The 18,700-nt window shown below is 38.5% G+C and overlaps 1 protein-coding gene across 3 annotated transcripts in view; it reads right to left on the bottom strand.

The window, feature by feature from the left end:
- Positions 1-2,617: 2,617 nt before the first annotated feature.
- WDR37 (WD repeat domain 37) overlaps positions 2,618-18,700 on the bottom strand; it is a 46,282-nt gene continuing 30,199 nt past the window's right edge. For all 3 annotated transcript variants that reach the window (XM_085563683.1, XM_021528818.4, XM_021528819.4), the window contains 3 exons: positions 8,078-8,212; positions 7,297-7,411; positions 2,618-5,766 (listed from right to left, as the gene is read on the bottom strand). In XM_085563683.1, coding sequence (XP_085419809.1) covers positions 5,635-5,766; positions 7,297-7,411; positions 8,078-8,212 — 382 coding nt within the window. In that variant the 3' untranslated portion in view covers positions 2,618-5,634. The remainder of the gene's footprint in view (positions 5,767-7,296; positions 7,412-8,077; positions 8,213-18,700) is intronic.

Here is an 18,700-nt window from a genome sequence, read left to right as displayed (position 1 = left end):
GCATCAGCTGCTGAGTGATCTCTGCACCATTGCAACACTTGAAATGGAAAATTCAATATATACAAATGAATTTGTCTCTATAGATGCAATAAGCTTTTCCCCCAAAATCAAGGACATAGAAACCAAGAAGACTGATTTTAAAAAATGCAAAGGAATCTTAACTTCCAGCTGTTTCCATTCCAGGCTCTAGCCAGAAGCACATCCCAATATCTATGCTTCCCACTGAGCTCAGTCCTGCTGTTTTCCCATTTGCAGGCTGGCCCTGCCCTGCTCCCATCTCTGCTCTCCCTTCTCCTAAGTCGGGCATTCACTAGACATTGACTTCCCAGCAGTTTATTCCCAGATGACCAATAAATTTCACCTTTTAGACATGCACTCCTAAGATACACTTTGCATTTTCTTTCTGCCTACCTCCCACACCTGTCCCAATTTTATTCCAGTTTTTCATTCCCCTTCATTATTCTTCCTCTGTGTTCCTCATCTGCAGTCCAAATGCTTTCACCACAGATGTGCCTCTGTTTCTCAAATAATCCTAATTCCTTCTCAAATGCTGGGTCACCCTCTTCCATATAGCCCAGAAGCTCCAAACTAAGGGAAAAGTGTTTCTCCATAACTCTTCTGCAGCACTTGAAATCACCATATGCTCCTTTCCAAAGCCTTAAGTCACTTACAACATCACTGCAAGTCTATTTTCTCTCAGCAGTTAAGGTGCACAGACTTGATTCAGCCTTCACTAACCCCAGACCATTAATGCATACAACGTTCAAGCAACTTCCATTACTAAAAATTTTCACCTGAACAATTAAAAAAGCCATGAAGATGAAGAAGTGCACATTGAGATCAGCCAGTTCTCTCCTCCCAGCACAGGACTGCTGTGTGGTCTTGTTTCATTGGTACAGGGCTTTGAAATAAAGATGTAACTAAATTTGTTCTGCCCTAGAGAGAAGAGAAAGACCACAAATACAAGTGGGAGAGGAACCACACAAAATTAATGTTAAACTCAAACAAATGCCAAGTATGACAAGTTTTGGTGGAAGGAGGCAGAACTGCAACAGTTTCCAATAAATGGAAATGAAGCTTCAACTAGAGTCAAGAAACACAATTAACATGCAGTGGAGACATTCCACGGCACAGCAGTCACCAGCCAGGCTGAAGCTTCCATTTTCAAATCAATTCAAGGCAGAGGCAGAACTTGGGGTTTTTTCTACATTAACTCTCTTCTATTGTACATGCCACCACTGACACTTTGCACCATTTCCATTTTCCTAGAGTAAGTCTGAATGCTTGAATTCCAACTTCTACATGGCATGCTGAACCATGCCAGAAACTCCCCAAACCTGTACAAGACATCCAAGCTGCTAATTCAGGAACTTGGGTTCAAATGCTGCAAACACCCACCAACCTCAACCCTACACCTCTGAGAAACAGCCCCTTTTGGTAGTACTGAATATTCTCACTTGGAGGACATTGACAAGCAGCACATCTACAAAATCCCACACTGCTTCAGTATAACACCTCTCCCAGTTAATGGTATGTTTTGACCAGGATTTACAGTCTGAATTAAACAGGATTTCCTCTGTAAGCTCCTGCAAATTACTTACGTTCAGAAAAGTCTGACCTGTGGGAATTAGAAAAGGTAACAACACTCCTTAAAAATAAAATATCACAAGGCTGAGTTATTTTTCAGTGACATACTCAAGTCTCAACAGAGCATTAAATAAAATTTCTATGCCGGTCTAAAGAGCAAACTATGTTGCATGACAGAGTGGTTCTTCTGCAGCTCATCTTCAGGTTTAAACACAGACTCCTGAAACCACTAGTTATACTTGATATTTACTAAGGGGTTCAAAACAAGACTAGAAATACTGACCTTAAGTCAGTTGGCAGTAAGGCCTGATTTGGAAGCCCTCAGCTAAAATCAGCTAAAGCCCAGGGTTTAGGCTCAAGCCAGTCCTTATGTCAGTTGTGCTGCCTTGGAACTCTGATTAATCCCAAATGTGGCCACTAAAGCACACTAAAGGAGAGTAAGGTGCACTCAGGTACCAGCCAAGACCCTGCCTTGGCTTCTGAAACTCAAGGCTCTCTACAACACCAACTGCTTTGGGTTTTACTCCAACACTACACAGCTTTGGTTTGAACATGGGTGCAACAAGCAACCAACCTTTAACCTATAGAAAAACTGAGGGTGGGTTCTCTTCACCAGAGTAGTTTTGCAATACTTTTGCTGTATTCTAAACATTAAAAAAAATTGTTTAGATTTCATTTTAAAATATCAGTTTGTAAAGCGGAGTGAAAATCCATGGAAACTTGAATAATCTGCATAAGAAGATGCAATTACAATTTTTTTTTTCATACAGAATGGGAGAAGACACTACAAATGCAGTCCTGAACATGCTTTCAGTCTAGATACTTTACTGGCAGCATAGCCATTAGTGATACAGAAGACCTACTCTAATAAACAGACTTGGCCTTCTCTTCCAAACTGTGCTCATCAATGCCTCAGAAACAAACTTTTTTAATAGAAAATAGTAGAAAATGAATAGGGAGTTCCTTTGACTACAAAAAATTGAAATATTGACATCAATAGCAATTTAATGCAACACAGAAAAACAGCAAATTGCAAAAATAAATTGTTGAATGTTTTAATGCATTTTGAATTGTAATGAAGAAAAACATTTTACATCTAAAAACAAATTAGCAGAATAATAAAAAGTGGTTCCACATAACTTATAAATTCTTTTCCCCAAAAGGTAGTTTTCACAGATTTAGGCAACAAATAAGATGTTTCATTCCAGATCTTTCTGATTGTAAAGTATACACAAACTTTGTGAAAATTGATGTGCATTGCTTGAGATAAAGACACAAAAGCTTGGTTTTGCCCAGTGATGAGTTTTCTGTGAAATTCTGCACAATACTGAAATTGTAACTGCAACTCTGCTCCATTTAATGAAATGCTGGACATTGTTCAGTGCTGAAAAAACACTCTTTAGAACATTTAGAGCCATGAAATGTTTTGCACATATTTAGTCAATGTAGTATATTCACGACCCCTGCTCATATGTTTAGCTTCAAGGGGAATGGCAGTTTGGCTTACCGTTCACTACAGTATAGAAAACTAAACTAAGTGATAGTTCAGTGTTCAGCTGATTTAAGTATTAGCCTGCTCATAAGAACGTGGCTCTAGCACCTTGTTTGGTTGATTCTTTTCAAAATGAAACCACGTAATCACCCATTCCTGGTGCCAGAGGATGGTCCCTCTGGTGATATAAAAAGTTTGCAGCAGTGATGATTAAACTGCATAGAGTCCAGTGGTTTTGTACTACATATGTTTGAGAGAAGCTTAGACACTTTAGTTCAGCAGGACCAAAGCCAGTGACCCTCTCCTCTGCCTCAGGTAATAAAGGAGAGCCATTGTCCAGATCCTACATGCAGGCTGTGCTGGAGAAACTGCTTGTACTGGCCAGATATTTTTTTTCTCTTTTTTTTTTTTTAAACAGCATAAACCTTTGTAAAGTTCTCTCTGTTGCCAACTAAAAGAAAGTGACTCTTGTTTTCTTAAGGAATAAAACCTGTAACCCAACATCAAATGGCTTTAACCCAGAGCAAAAAACCCAGGAGGAAAAAAGTGAAAAAGAAACATTGTCACCATCATTTAACTCTTACCACCATAAGACTTAAAATTCTGCAGCTGCTTTCTGCAACCTCACTAGTTTTAGTATTTAAGACTACTTCAGCACAGTTGTCCATCTTCTATCTCAAGGAAAAATCCAAACCCAGCAACAGAAAAAAACAAGGGATCAAACCACTCTGATGACATATACTACAAAGACACTACATATATTCTCCATTAAGTATTTTGAGTTTCCTTAATGTTACAGTCCAAAACAATGGGTAGGACCCCCATTTTCCTTCCATTCCTCACTGATGCATTCATTATCCCATCCCACTATACTCCCATGCCACACAAATGTTAGTTAACAGGAGAACCAATTAACACATGTCAATGTCATTACAAACAGTGATGCAGAGGACATAAGCACAGCTGTAGTCACACAGAATCATGGTGATGACATAAAAAGCTCCTAATACATCAGCCAACCCACCATGAACCAAAAGATTCCCACTTTCAGAGTGCACCTTTCCTCACCTCCACACTTCATCTTATACTGTGATATGTCAGACAGTCAGGGGCAGCATCTCCCTTCAGCCAAAAACAAGTGTCTGTCTGAAGCTGCCTTTCCATTCCTCCCGAGACACCAGCTGCCACCTGCATTCACGGATAGCAGCAGCTGCAGAGTAACACCCCACTGCCAGTGCAAAAGCAGCTAAACACAGTGTGAAGCAAAACCAGAGTAAGATCATTTGGTGGAAAGGGAGATCTATGCTAATTACCCCCTTTTGGAACAGGACAGAGACTGCAGTGCCCCTGTCATGGCTGGGTGACACACAATGCTGACCTAGTGTATTGCTCCACTAGCTTTATGTGTTAACTACCTTAAGGATCACATGTAGTATGATTGTCTTTCCTCTCCTGTCAGAGATAGTACTTCAGCCAGAGACCAAAGGTGCTTTTTTCTAGGCTACAGAGAGATTCAATGCATCTTGACCAACATTCATTTTTGAGGTAGTACTCATTTACTTTGTATTGCTGGCTCAAAATAAAAATATGGGAAGTGAACACAAAAGTATGCTCACTGTAGGTACATAAACAAAATCATCAACCCCCAAATAAACTATTTCCTTTCTGGGCAGATCACCAAAAGTAATTAATCCTTCTTACAAAGGTTAGCTCACATTCACTGGTAAAGTCAAACTTTCATAAATGGTTTATAACAATAGCTATAAACTAAAGTGCTTCAGAATTTGCTTGACTAGATTTCAGTGATTAGAATCGTAATAGTCTGGATTTTTGCTAATATGAAATGTGATGAGGTTTCAGAATCACTTTATATAAGGAGGGCAGCATGAATATTTTCCTTTTTTCAAAATAAAAAGTACAAAAAAGATTACAAATAAACCTGGCAGTCTATTCTCACTACAAGTTGCTTGCATTTTCCTTCTCAAATCTACTATTTCTCTAGTAACCAGAGTAAAAATGGAGTTGAAGTTGCACTATATGGCAGCACTAAAAAAAATATTCAAATCAGATGCAAACAGGAAAATGTTTACAATCATACAACTAGTGAAACTCACACTTCATTTCAAAGTTTTAGCCCTGCAGATTCCTTTTAACACAAGGCAGATATGTAGAGTCATGGAAAAATGTAACAGACTGTATACACTCTCTACAGTAATTACATAAGTTTCACATTTATGTCACAAATGTAATGCCCTACTGTGTAACTATTAAATGCTAAATAACTTATGAACATTTATGTGCTCTACGCAACAGTGAACATATTGACCAGTGGATGCCAAAATATAAAATTTCATACACAAGACAAACTAATTTTTAAAAAAATCACATTTTTCTGTACAACCCATGCAAACTGTGCACAATGTGGTAACAAGAACAACACTTGCTCAAGTCTCCCATCACGGAAGAGCTTTTACAGCGACAGCAGACCAGTGTTCAGAAAAGTCTGCCCAGGTGTAGAAGTCCACGGCGACACAAACGCAGAAACTCTCAGCACTTCACTTCTCCTGTAGCAAAGCAGGGATGTTGATGTTCCAGCCGATGGCCTGGCGGTCAAACCCACACGTGAAGAGGTTGCAGATGGGGTGGTCCTCGCACCAGGCTGTGCAGCAAACCATCCTCCTGTGCCCCTGCCACCGCGCGGGAGACAGCATCGTTACTGACACGGACTGGGGAACTGCCGGGCCAACAGCTCACTGCAACTCAAAATGCAACCCTGCCCATCCTCAGCCTATTCTTTGCTAGCAGCCCTTGGGAATCCTAAAGGTCACTGTCACCTGCATCTGCAAAGTAAAAGTTTTCATAATGATGTGACTCCTCGGCACCAGCACTGCATCCGTAAGGACAGATGCATACAAAAAGGTGCATCAAAGTTTTCCAAGGTCTGTTTGCTATCTAGTTACATTTTCTTTACAAAAGCAAATCAAATTTTGATTTTAGCGTTTCTATTTATAAAAGCAGTCTTAAAATAATGAACTACTTGCAGGCAACTACTTTGTAACAAGCCTGCAAGATTAAGTGTCCATATTGTTCATAATTGAGGAGGGATAATACTGCAGCAGGAAGAATGTCATATTGATGAAGATAGTTCATTAGCAACAAAAATGTCCAAAATAGGCGTCTGACCAGCATTCATGTTAAAAAAAAAAAAAAGTCATTATTTCAGTAGTGTCACCCTAAATTGAAATACTAAGGGAAAAAAGAAGACATGCACACACACACAAAACACTGCCTCCAGACTACAATAAATTTAAAAACCCACCTAAATTAGAAAAAAATCTAAAAGAGATTAAGTAAGTCTTAGACCTCTGTCCTAAATTCTCTCAAGAACTGCTGAATCAACCCCAAAAAAGGCCTATTTATGTGACATAATCCAATTAATTTCACTTAGTCTGATTTGCTCCATTAGTGATGCTTGCCATGCCAAATAGTGCCATAAATGCACAAAACCTGATGGCTGCAGCAAGGATGGTTTATTACATGCTAGGATGTATCTAGAATGTATGTGAATAAGCACAGAAGAAAAAAAAATAAAATTTATCACCAAATCATACAAGGTGAGCTCACAAAACTGACCCTCACTTTTTCACTCTATGTTTCTATGTCATAGAATCACAGAATAGTTTGGGTCGGAAGGGACCTTAAAGATCATGTGTTTCCAAACTTCCTGCCATGGGCAAGGACACTTTCCAGTACACCTGGTCACTCAGAGCCCCATCCAGCTTGGAATATATAAACCAGCTAGACACTGTGTAATTAAAAAAGAAAAAAAAAACTACTATGAGAAAATCACCATTAAACCTCATAGTGAGCCATTTTTCTGACACAATTCACACTGAGACATTAAAACCCATCAGAAGTGCTCTTACACACTTTTTCCATTCTATAGAGAATGCAGATATGTGTTTCACTTTAGTGAGGGGAAACATCATGATGAAATTCACTTGAAACACCATTTCCAACTCCAATAACATTCCAAACGTTTCACATAATTTGGTTATTTTTAACAACTAACGCTGGTTATTTTTAATAACTAACAGCGTGTCTATTCAGACCAGCGCTGTTTGGCACTTGCTCAGCTTTAAGCTAGAGTCACCAAATGCCACTTTAACCTTGCCTGAGGAAGGACAGGCACTCTGAAGGTGCAGCTCTGCAGGTACCTGTCTGTTGCTGCGAGGCAGCCGCGCCAGCCGCACCCCGGACATGTCGAAGAGCCGAACCTGCCGGTTGTCGTGGGGCAGGGCGATGATCCTCTGGCCAACGCACACGCTGATCCTGCAGGGAAGGGACAAGAGGAGCCTGGGTAGGAAACAACCAGCCTGGCAAATCGAAACTGACAGCACAAATTTAAGCTCATGGGAAGGGATGCAGCTGAATTTTTCCTGGCTAGAATTCACAGATGGAAAGAGGAAAAAAAACAAATCGAACTATTAAGGTATTTTTTATTGTACTAGATCCTCAAATAGCCTTAACATCTGCATTTTCTTATAGAAAACTTCTTAAAAGCAGTGTACTTACTAAAAATTAATGTGGATCACACCTGCACTTTATAAAACCATTTCAAACCTTTTTCAAAATCTTATAAATCTCAAGTTTAATTTCAGGGACAAAAAATAAATGTATATTCAGTGAATTAATAGAATAGACTATTTCAGTTGAAAGGTACCTGCAACAATCATCCAGTCCAACTACTTGACCAATTCAGGCCTGACCAAAGTTTAAAGCATCTTATTAAGGGTATTATCCAAATACTTCTTAAATACTGGAAGGCTTGGTGTATCAACCACCTCTCTAGGAAAACTGTTCCAGGATTTGACCACCCTCTCAGGAAAGAAATGTCCAGTCTAAACCAACTTTCAACCACTCCCACATGTGAAAGAAATTAAGAATTAATTAAGAAAGCATGAATTAAGCAAAGCAGTAACTCAGAGAGCTGCTCACCTGTTGACCGCAGAATCTGTGCGGATTGTTGCAATAGGAGACCTCATGTTTTTCAAATCCCAGACTTTTACTGTACGGTCATCACTACCAGAAACCACATTGTCTCCCACAGTGAAAACTGCAGATGTCACAGTGCTAAACAACCAGGAATAAAGACAAAGAGGTCAAATTCTAAACTTCTTTATTAAACTAGCATCTGATTTAAAGTTTTACTTCCTGCTCCCATGCTTCCTTTAGCACATGTAGCCTGCCTTTTTTTTTTAAGCAGAGTAATATGAAATTTTAAAATTCCAAGCAGTCATTTTTGAATTAAAGAATATTTTTACAAGAAGCTATGACACTTAAGGTTTGAGTGGCCCAAGTGCTAAGAGAAGCAGCCCAATAGTAGAAACTCATTCTGGAGGCATCTTTCATATTCCACTGATTCTGACATGAGCTAAACAGGTCCAATCTTGAAATCTGAGTTCACTTTTGAAGTTCTGCACTAATGTCCAGGTTTATCACACCACCCCAACTGAATTAGTATCATAGAGTACAAATCTCTTCTTAAGGGATTTGAGATCAGTAACCAAGCTTTTCTTTCCATCCATAGATTTCTGTAGAACTATCCCAGACATTTTCATTCACTGCACAGATACTGAGGAGGTCCCAAACACCTGAGATGTAGCTAAAGCTGTTCTCTACACACATGAACATGCTGTAATCCAAACTCAGAGTCTCCAGTATAGCCCCACTACCAATAGCTACAGCAATTAACAATCTCTAATTGTGATTTCTAGTTGTGTTTTACAAGCAGCTAAAGTCTGAGAGTCAGATTAAAAAATGGCAAGTAGTAGTAAGAAGCACAAGCACACAGTTGTTAAAATTTTACCTAATGTGCCTAGAAATGCACAAGGCCAGTCAGAGAAAGACTCATGGGAATATTTCTAGCAATTGAAAATGCAACATATTACTTCCAGAAGCTATTTTATAAATAATTTTATTTTCTTTTTATTTTATTGTCTATGTATTTTACAGCTTCAGATAACAGCATATCATCAATATACTGGGCTCAAACAATTTCCATTATGATTTTATGATTATTTTTAAATATTTTACCTTTACTTCATATTAACCAATTAAAAGCTTTTGTACTACAATTTTCATTGTAATTGTGTGAATTCCCAACTCAAAGCCAGTTATTTTCTGCCCATATAATGTACTAACAAAGCATTCTTAGGGAAGGCTTTTCAATTCTGTTTCTACAGATTTGATTTAATGACCTATCTTGTAACTTGGGTCATGCACATCAATTTCTTAGAACTTAGTAATTTTAATTTAAGTTGTCAGTTGCTACTGTCACTTTAGTTGTTCTGCAGAAATTTGAATTCATGTCCTATCCAAGCTGCTGATTAAGATTAGCACAAGCCAGGTCACAATGGACCAGTTTATGCAAGCCTCTTAATTTAAACTGACACCAAATTAAGTTTTAATTAGGATGAAGGACCACTTTATTCATGATACCAAGTTTCCTAACACATTATTAGAGTGCAGCCAAGCCACCAGGGAGGTGATTACAGAAAGAACCAAGAGGTCTTTGACTAATCTTCTGGACTTTATGAACAAAAAATCAAAAAGTTAAAACATACATGAGAGCCACAACTGCTGAGTCTCTTTGATCAGGCACCTTCTTATTTGGGAAGAAAACTCACTCATGCAGCCAAGCTGCTGCACAATACAGGCATGTTCTTACCACCAAACTTGTCTCCTACCAAATTTACCAGCATCTGCACTTCTCACTAGTTCTTTACACAAAGAAGCTCAGAAACAAATTCAGACTTTTACTAATCTCTATCTTGCTGCAATACATTTGAAGCAAAATTTGTAAGTTTGAAATTCTCTATTCAATCTCCATCATTTCCACACACATTGGGAGACTTCCAGCACACAGCAGCATAAAGAATTCAAGTCATAGAAAATCTCCAGGGGAATGAATACACTGTGCTTTAGTATTCTACTGCCAACAAACAAATCTGATCATGTTTCCCCATCATACATTTTATTCCAATTACAGCTGGAATACATTGTGAAACTGTCTTAAAATAACCTTCCACTTTTGGGTGCTTTTTTTCCAAAACTTTAAAGAGCTTTCCAGCTTCTTTGATCTCATATTGGTTTTTCTTTATCATTTATCACTTTCAAACATGGTTAATTTTCTTTGACCACATAAGGTTCTCTAATCCTTAGATTTATCATTTTTAAATGAAAACATTCAAAACTATTGCCAGGAAAACAGAATGCCAACCCCAGGTTAGCTCAATCCTTCCTGCTCCTCCAAGGACTCTCAAAAGATAACAAAATCCTTTCCAGCTAAACTTACTCTTTCAGCTTAACTGTTCAGATATTACGGGGCACACCAAGCAGAAGTTTGTAAAATAAAAATGCATTTAAATTCTTCTGTAGCTCTCTGGAATAGGGCAGGTGATAGAAAGGCAAAGTTGCTGCTCTGTTTTTAGTGACAACTTTAAAGGTGCATAGAGGTCTTAGCTCTCCATTCACCCTCAGCTCGGCCCTGCAGTCCAGGATGTGCACTATCTGCAAGCACATGGGACAATGAAAGCAATATTTTACATAAGGAGCTTTGAATTTTATGGCTAAATATAAAAACACTTCTTACTGAACCCAGTGTTTATGACCAAGAATTTGGGTCCCAGCTCCAAAGCAAACAGTATATGGATGTATGAATAACATTCCCTGTGCTTTTACAAAAATGAAGCATGACTCTTCTGAGGAAAATACTCAATTCAATTCTCAAAGACATCTCATTTTCAAAATAGGATTGCAAGGCTTGAAGTTTTAAGTAACTTAACAACAAGTGTAGAAAGGCCAAAACAGTATCATTCTCACAAACCTGACAACCCTGGAAGGGTTCATTCATCAGAGTAAAGACAAACTGGTTTTTTGGGTTTGTTTTCTTTATTATTTTATTTTATTTTACAGTGGAACATAATGAGTTAATATTTTAAAAAAATCACATGCAGCTAAATTCAAAAACATACTCAACACTACTGACTTAAAACATGAGCAAGTGCTGCACTCCTAGATCTTATGTAGTGCAAATTACATTCTGTCCCTCTGATACTCCAACTGAGGCATCTCTTAATATGACAGATGCGTCTCAGCAATTTTTTTCCTGGTTTTGTGTTTGTTTTTTTCAATTAAAACAAAACAGTAACAAGAATAAAGGCCACTTCCTACTTATAAACTAAACCAGGATTTCAGCCCAACTAAAGGGGAATGGCAAGAAGGAAGAAAGGGACACAAATTCTGTTGGAAGAAAGAAGTTAACAGAAGGAGCCAATAAACAAACAACCTTTCAAAAGTGTTGCCTCCACAACCCCATCCATATCACAAAAATTAAAAGCCTTTTCCCTCTATTTTCATGTGGCTAGATTTAGTTTTTGTTTGTATTAGTCTTCAGTTTGTTCTAACTCAGATAAAACTCTGGTTAACATCCCCTTGGCTAAATTAATAAAAAGTGTCAACAAAACATCATCAGCCCCCATGTTAATTGAATGCTAGAAGACATTAGATTTTTAATAACTCAAAAAGATGACAGGTATTGTAGGACATTAAAGAAAAAAAAAAGAAAGTAACAAGCAAAGAGGAAGCAGTCTTATGACACTTCAAACTGTGGGTCCCACAGGGAGTTTGGTGTGCTACAACTATTCTCCAAAAAAGCTTCAGCCTCCGCCAAACCCCAGCAAAACTCATTTATCTTGTCATAGGGAGCAGCCGAGCGTGTACTTCCAGCTGACAGCGTGGCACTTCCTCACCACACACCACTGCCTGGCCTCCAACATCCTGCTCCCTGCGTGGGTCTCAATCACCAGAAATGCTGTGGTGCTCGCACTCCTCATTAGGCCCAACAGCTGTCTCCCCAGTCACACTGAGACACAAAACTGCTTTGCATAACAATCTGCTGAAATTTCACACATAGGGGAAGGGGGGAAAAGAAAAAATGTTGAAAATGTTGGACCGTGAAATGCTGATGCCGAACTCTCACTGGCGATGCACCAAAAAATAAGTTAACACTGCTCTTTCCATTTTGATTTGCAACCTAAACTGGGATTTACCATTGAACTGGGAGATAACACATTTTCAAGGCCTTGAATAGGCATCCACGTGCTTAAGTCTGTGTGTGGAATGAAAATGGACTAAACCAGAGCTTTCAGATTAATTTACTCAAGGTAACTTGAATACATACAATTACCTACAGTTGTATGCAAGCAGCAAAATTTGAGGGCTCAAATATGTCTCTCATTTTAAGTAGTAAAACTGAGAAACAAAACCTAAAGGAAGCTCAATTTAGTGACACATTTTCTGCACAAGTTTCCTTTGTTTTAGGGGAACAAAGCATATCCCCACATCAAGCAGTCTGCAGCCTGAGGGGAAGCCAGGAACTGTGTCTAAAACCTCCAGATGTGGACAACCCCACTGCCCATCTCAACAGGAGATGGCACTGGCCACAGGAGGCCCAGGTAAGGAACCCACCAGAACTCCACATTTGAATGCAATTAGGTTTCAGAAATGCTAAAAGCACTTGATTCCAGCAAGAGCTACACACATCATTCCACATAATTCCCAAAGTCTACCTGTGGATTTATCTCCAAATATCAGCAGAGCTTTTTTCTGCAACTTAAGAAACATAAGAACAAACCATGAAGGAATTACAGAACCACAGAATCATTTAGGTTGGAAAAGACCCCTGAGGTCATCGAGTCTACCCTACGATCGAACACCACCGTGTCGACCAGACCATGGAACTGAATGCCACATCCAGTCTTCCCTTAAACATCTCCAGGGACAGTGACTCCACCATGTCCCTGGATAGCCCATTCCAATGTCTTATCACCCTTTTTGTGAAGAAATTCCTCTAATGTCCAACCTAAACCTCCCCTAGCAGCTTGAGACCATTTCCTCTTGTCCTGGCTGCCTGGTAGAAGAGACTGACCTGGCTACAACATCCTTTCAGGGAGCTGAAGAGAGTGGCACTTTGATAACTCTATGCCAGTATCAGGTTGGCAGAATGTTAGAAGAGAAAACTGGGAATTCAAGCTGTGCCAGAGAGCAAGAAGTGGTAACCTGGATGGACTGAAGGCATGTAAAACATGCAGGCCCCTAGTCTGTCCTGAAACAGATCTATGGAGAAACACTCAGCAAGGGAAGTGAGGCGCATTCAAAGCTGGATCCCTGAGCTATCAGTTATTAAGGCTGCTAACAAGTATAAGAAAAGTACTGAATTCTAATCATGCTCTGTTACATCTATGTAGTAAATGTAAACCAAAAGGTTTTGTAAAAATGTCCAGAAGCACTAGAAGCGTTTCAAAAAAGCTAACCCAAGAGCTTTGAGCCCACACCATAATCTTCATTTAAAGAATATTCAAAATGCAAATGCAGGATCAGAACAGTGTGTGATATGCAAGTTTGGAGCCTTTTTTCAATGAAATGCAAGAGGAAAATGTCCCTCAGCAGACAAAACAAGGTAGGAATATTAATAGCAATATCAGAACCATCAAGTTAATCGGTGAGGCTTGGGAAGAAAACTGAATGTTTCATCACAAAAATTTTGCATTTCTTACAGAAGCTAGATTGAGATATCCACACATGGGGAATGCCTTAGGCATTCTCTGATGAGAAACAACAGAAAAAATGGTAGACAAAACATCATTAAAGTAATTAATAACTGAAGCAAGAACAGGACTATCTTGAAAAGAACAGATGTGTTAGACTGATCAAACACCACTGATAGCATCCAAATGGTTACATTTTGTTTGGCACAAAAGGTTTTAACCAAAAGCCCAAGCACAGATTTAGTCAAAGATGCAAAGCCTGCATTTTTAGGACTACATCTACACCTGCTTCACCAAGAAAGTGTGGTTGAATACATAGCAGTGACCTTGCAATATTGGGCACATCTAGAATAAGACTGCTTCCAACAGGGATGTCTAAGGACATCGTTGCCTGGAGAAAAGGCACTTCTCCCCCTGCCATGACTTACTCTTTCAAGAACAATATATTCAAAACAAACACAAATAAGATATGAGAATTAGATCTTGCAGACCCAAAAATCTGAGAAAGCCAGATGACCTTGGCAAACCCAAGTGCCCACAAAAACTGAAGCAATTACTAGTCTCTTGAAACAGAATGCCATTTTGACATTAACTCTCAATTCACTAAATGTCAGAATTCAGCCCAGCATCCTAATCAGCAGCTGTTTAGTAATTTTTGTATTTTTTAATGGAGATTCTTCAGCAACATAGGAGTTGGAAAACATAAAACTGAAACAAGACATATTTGCAGTTCTCTAACTTCGAAGTTCTCAGGATGGAGCACAACTCACCATTCAGCTGGCACATTCAGAGACATACAGGCAGCAAATGAACAGGAACTTTCCCTTCTGGTCTCTTAGAGCCAAACAAACAGAGTGAAAGGAGATGGAATATGCTGCAGTCCAAAAGAGCTATAAGCTCTTTGTAAGAAATAACATAAGATCCATGATCAGCAATTTTTTTCCTGAGTTTTCCCAGAAAGTAACATACATACAGATTCCACAGCTAACACACATTCATGCTTGATGCAATGGCCCAATTTAGCCACAATGATCAGTAAGTTTGAAAAGCAGTAAACAAACTTGTTATTTTTTTGGGGCTAGGACTAAAGTAAGTACCCACTCCAATTTATGGGGGTTTTTAAAGCCAAAAATGCATTCAATTGCCATGGCAAAACAGTGCATAACTACTGAACAACCAAAAAGCATTAACAAAGGATATTCACTTAAGGATAGCAAACCAAAGCTGCTTCTGAAGATATCACTTTATTCTTTGAAGGATGGCATTTGCAAGTACAGACTTGGAAGCCCTGCATATTTTTTTTTCAAGCATTTCAAGAGCAATGTCCCCAACCACTGTGTACCTCTGACAGTCATTAAAGAAAACAAAACCTTTTATTAATTACCAAGTAATTTTTCGGCTGCATATAAGTATCAATATACTTCAAATGAATAGCAAAAGCTGTAGTTTAAACACTGTATATGAATCCACTAGCTAACAAACCTTCTGTTGCCCACAGGGGATTAATTTATTTTGTGTGTTACCAAACTGTCAGAACAAATGTATAAAATCTATAAAGTACTGGCTAGATCTTCATAGACTAAGATTTTTTTTTGAGCTACAAATAGTAAACACTTCCAGCATTAACATTTTGGAAAGCTCCACACATCAAGACATACCCCAGCACATGCAGAGTGCTTAAAGGGACAGAAAAACTCATCAAGCAGATATTCAAGAGCATGTCAACACCAGTCACTGAACTAGGCCACTGTGTTGGAAAAAGCAAGACCTTCACAGCTGGGACTGGATGGGCTGTGCAGGTGTCAGCACAAGTGAAGTGGAATGAAAACTGCCATGCAGATGCCAGAACCATTTTGCTCCACAGAACAAAACCTCAGTTCAGTTTGAAGAGCTCTAATCAATAACCTCTAAATTGAATAATTTCTCAACAGACGAACAGCTGTTATTATTAATCATGTATTTCAAAGCTGTATCTGCTGGAAAAAAGATATTGGAATATGAGTCACCAGTATGATTTTTGGAGGCTTTAACTCAGGAGATCAATGTAGTTAAAGGCCACAAGTTAGTGCCTCGATTATAACATAAATGTAATTTTTTCCCAGGCCTCTATTAAACTCCTCATATGGGGATGTGACTGGGGATTCACAGCACTAGCAAGACAAATTCTTATTGGTACAAATACAGAACCAGACAACAAAAATTATTTATAATTAAGCAAGCATCAGTCTTATTTCTACATCATTTCCTATTTTTTTCATCAGTAAAGAACAGGTAAATGAGATGAACTGGGGGCATGGCAGATCTAAAACAGTAAGTGACAAGATACGTTTACTGCTATGTGAGCAGGCACAGGGAAGTAAGTCATTTATTGAACTGAAAGAGTCCTATTCATACACACACACACACACACATGTATGAAAAATGTAAACAAGCAATGTTTACAGAACTGGAAACTTCCATGGTAAGATGCAACTTCGAAAAAGACCCCAGCTGAATGCAGGCTTGAAGGGCAAAAGTACTATCAATGTACTGTACTTAATCTACAAATGTCAAAATATACTTACACTTTGAGGCAGATTAGGTAACTTGTAAATAAGAACAGAAAATACAAGGAAAAATATAGGAAACTTCCATAATTAACATAAGAAACAAAGATCTTGAAGATGAAAACTGTAAGATGAATCTGAGGCTAGGCAGACTAAGGAGGTACAAAAAGTGTAACAGGGAAGTTAAACAAGCAACTTATAGAATTTGCCAAGAGGTAAGTTGAAATCTGTTCCATTGGAACAACCTAACATACAGTTGGCAATTCTAAAATCACCTTTTAATTCAAAACAGTTATCAATGCAAGCAGCTCAAGACAGGTTTATCACAATTCCTTCTGGCCTTACTGGAAGAGAATTTATTTTCTTAAACTGTCCTAGTAGTAGATGATAAGAAACATTCTGCTTTTAATAAAGCTATGTTCAGGACATTAAAATGATAGGTGATTTCTTAGTCCACTTAAGATACAAATAATCTCTCACAGATGATGACACACCATCACTTTGACATACAGGACAATGCACTGCAACTCTTTATTTTTTGACAACAATTAACTCTATAAAAAGATGTATGTACTCTGTCTGTAACAGGATTCTTTAGTCTCTCAACACATCAGCATCAGTTCTAGTTTCCACACGATACCGAGGCACTGCGAGCTCCGCTGCGGAGCGGCTCATTAAGGTTAATGAAAGGCGCTGCCTCGGGCCGGGCGCGGCGCGGTGCTGCCACCTGCTGGGGAGCGGCTGCGGCTGCGGGCAGGAAGGGAACGCTGCAAGGAGATTTTGGGCGTACGACACAACAAACACGGAATGCTGGCCTCACGATTGAGACGTTTGGCATCTAATCATATTGGCAGAGCGCATTAGGAGCTGATCTGGTGAAAAAATAGCTGCTCTGAGAGCGCCAGGCTCATCAGGTACTATTCAACCAGAGGGTGTTAAAACTTATGGTTGAGGACTTTAAATCATCGGTGTTAACAACTGTAACATCCAATTTACAGAACTGATGCCAAGGGCCTATCAAAATATTAAATACTTGGCAAATTATTCAGATGTTCAGAAAAGCCAAAAGAAAAAAAAAACGGTTTCTTCTATGGTGCTTAATGTGCTTAATGTGAAGAGATTGTTGCAGTGTTGATTAGATGGTAATTTTAAAATATTTTATATTTTTAAATATTTAATATTTTATATTAAAAATATTAAATATTTTTATATTAAAAATATTGCCAGTAGGCAGCACAATAAAAGAACAAAAATAAAATTCCTTAAAGTATGTCTCAACTGCAAAAATAATGACACCCCCCCCCTCCCCATCTCTGCCCTGTCTGCATTCATCAGTGAAATACCTTCTGTAAGAGAATTGCCCCTTCCATAAATAAGAGACCTCAACAGCCCTGGCCACTGAAAAATAAAATCAGTTTCGAGATAATAAAATTTAGGGTTTATTTAGTGAAAAAGTCTATGTCAATACTAAAAACCTCATACATTCAAAGTACAAAACAGAGACAATCTGTCTGTATTCTTCTGATACAGCAGAAGAAATATGAAGACAATTAAAAGCTAGAGTAAGAGTGGCTGAAGAGGTTACACAAGGTCTATTCCATTCCTATAAAGTAAACTCTCTGCTAGTTTATAGGTCTCAGCAACAGAAGCCAAAACACCAGCTGACAGTTTTTACAGTATGCACTATCACTCAAGGTCAACATCATTTGGTCTCAGCATATATATGGGAAAACACAAGTCTTGGTCATTTCCCTAAAAGAACACCCTGAGACAAAGTAGTTAATCAGCTGGGGGAAAAATGCAAGCACCAATTGATACAAATCCTTACAACTTCATAAAACATTCTAGGAAAAGTGACAGAAGAATACAAAAGTGATGAGATGAAACAATTTTAGGATGTAGGCCACAACATCAAGCTTACTGCTCTATCAGGAGAAGATGGCCACTTATACAGAACAATTATGATGCACCAAGTAATTTATCAAGCTCAGGAGTCCAGGGCAGAGGGGGGGTTAAAGGTGGTTTGGTTATATGTAGGCTAGTCAATTGCTGAGAAAATGAAAAAGAGGGTACTGAAACTCGATCATAATGTAAATTACACAATTAACAAAAACCAGAAATGTGAATAAACACCTGGGGTTTCTATTTTGAACTAGGATCAATCATCTTTTATTGTCTAGAAGGGAGGTGAATTTTTTTCCTAAACAGAAAAGCTCACATATTCACAAGTCAAGAAAAGACTGGCTTCCTTGGGTATAGTATTTCCAAGTTACACTTGCATTTTCCATGTATCAGATCTCCAAAAACCAGGAAGTTAAGTAAACACCAGAACACAGATTCTCAGGACTACATTTGTCCATGTTCAATAGTAGTCTATATAACAACATTAGGCCTAAATTGTTAACTAAAAATGTTACATCAGAATCACTGTTTTGACAGAACACAGCAATCAGTGCCTGTCCTTT

Source organism: Lonchura striata, chromosome 2 (assembly GCF_050655825.1).
Source record: "Lonchura striata isolate lonStrDom1 chromosome 2, ASM5065582v1, whole genome shotgun sequence".
In the NCBI taxonomy this organism is placed as follows: Eukaryota; Metazoa; Chordata; class Aves; order Passeriformes; family Estrildidae; genus Lonchura; species Lonchura striata.
Note: the sequence above shows the minus strand (reverse complement) of the source record. Positions and strands in the feature narration are given on the sequence as shown.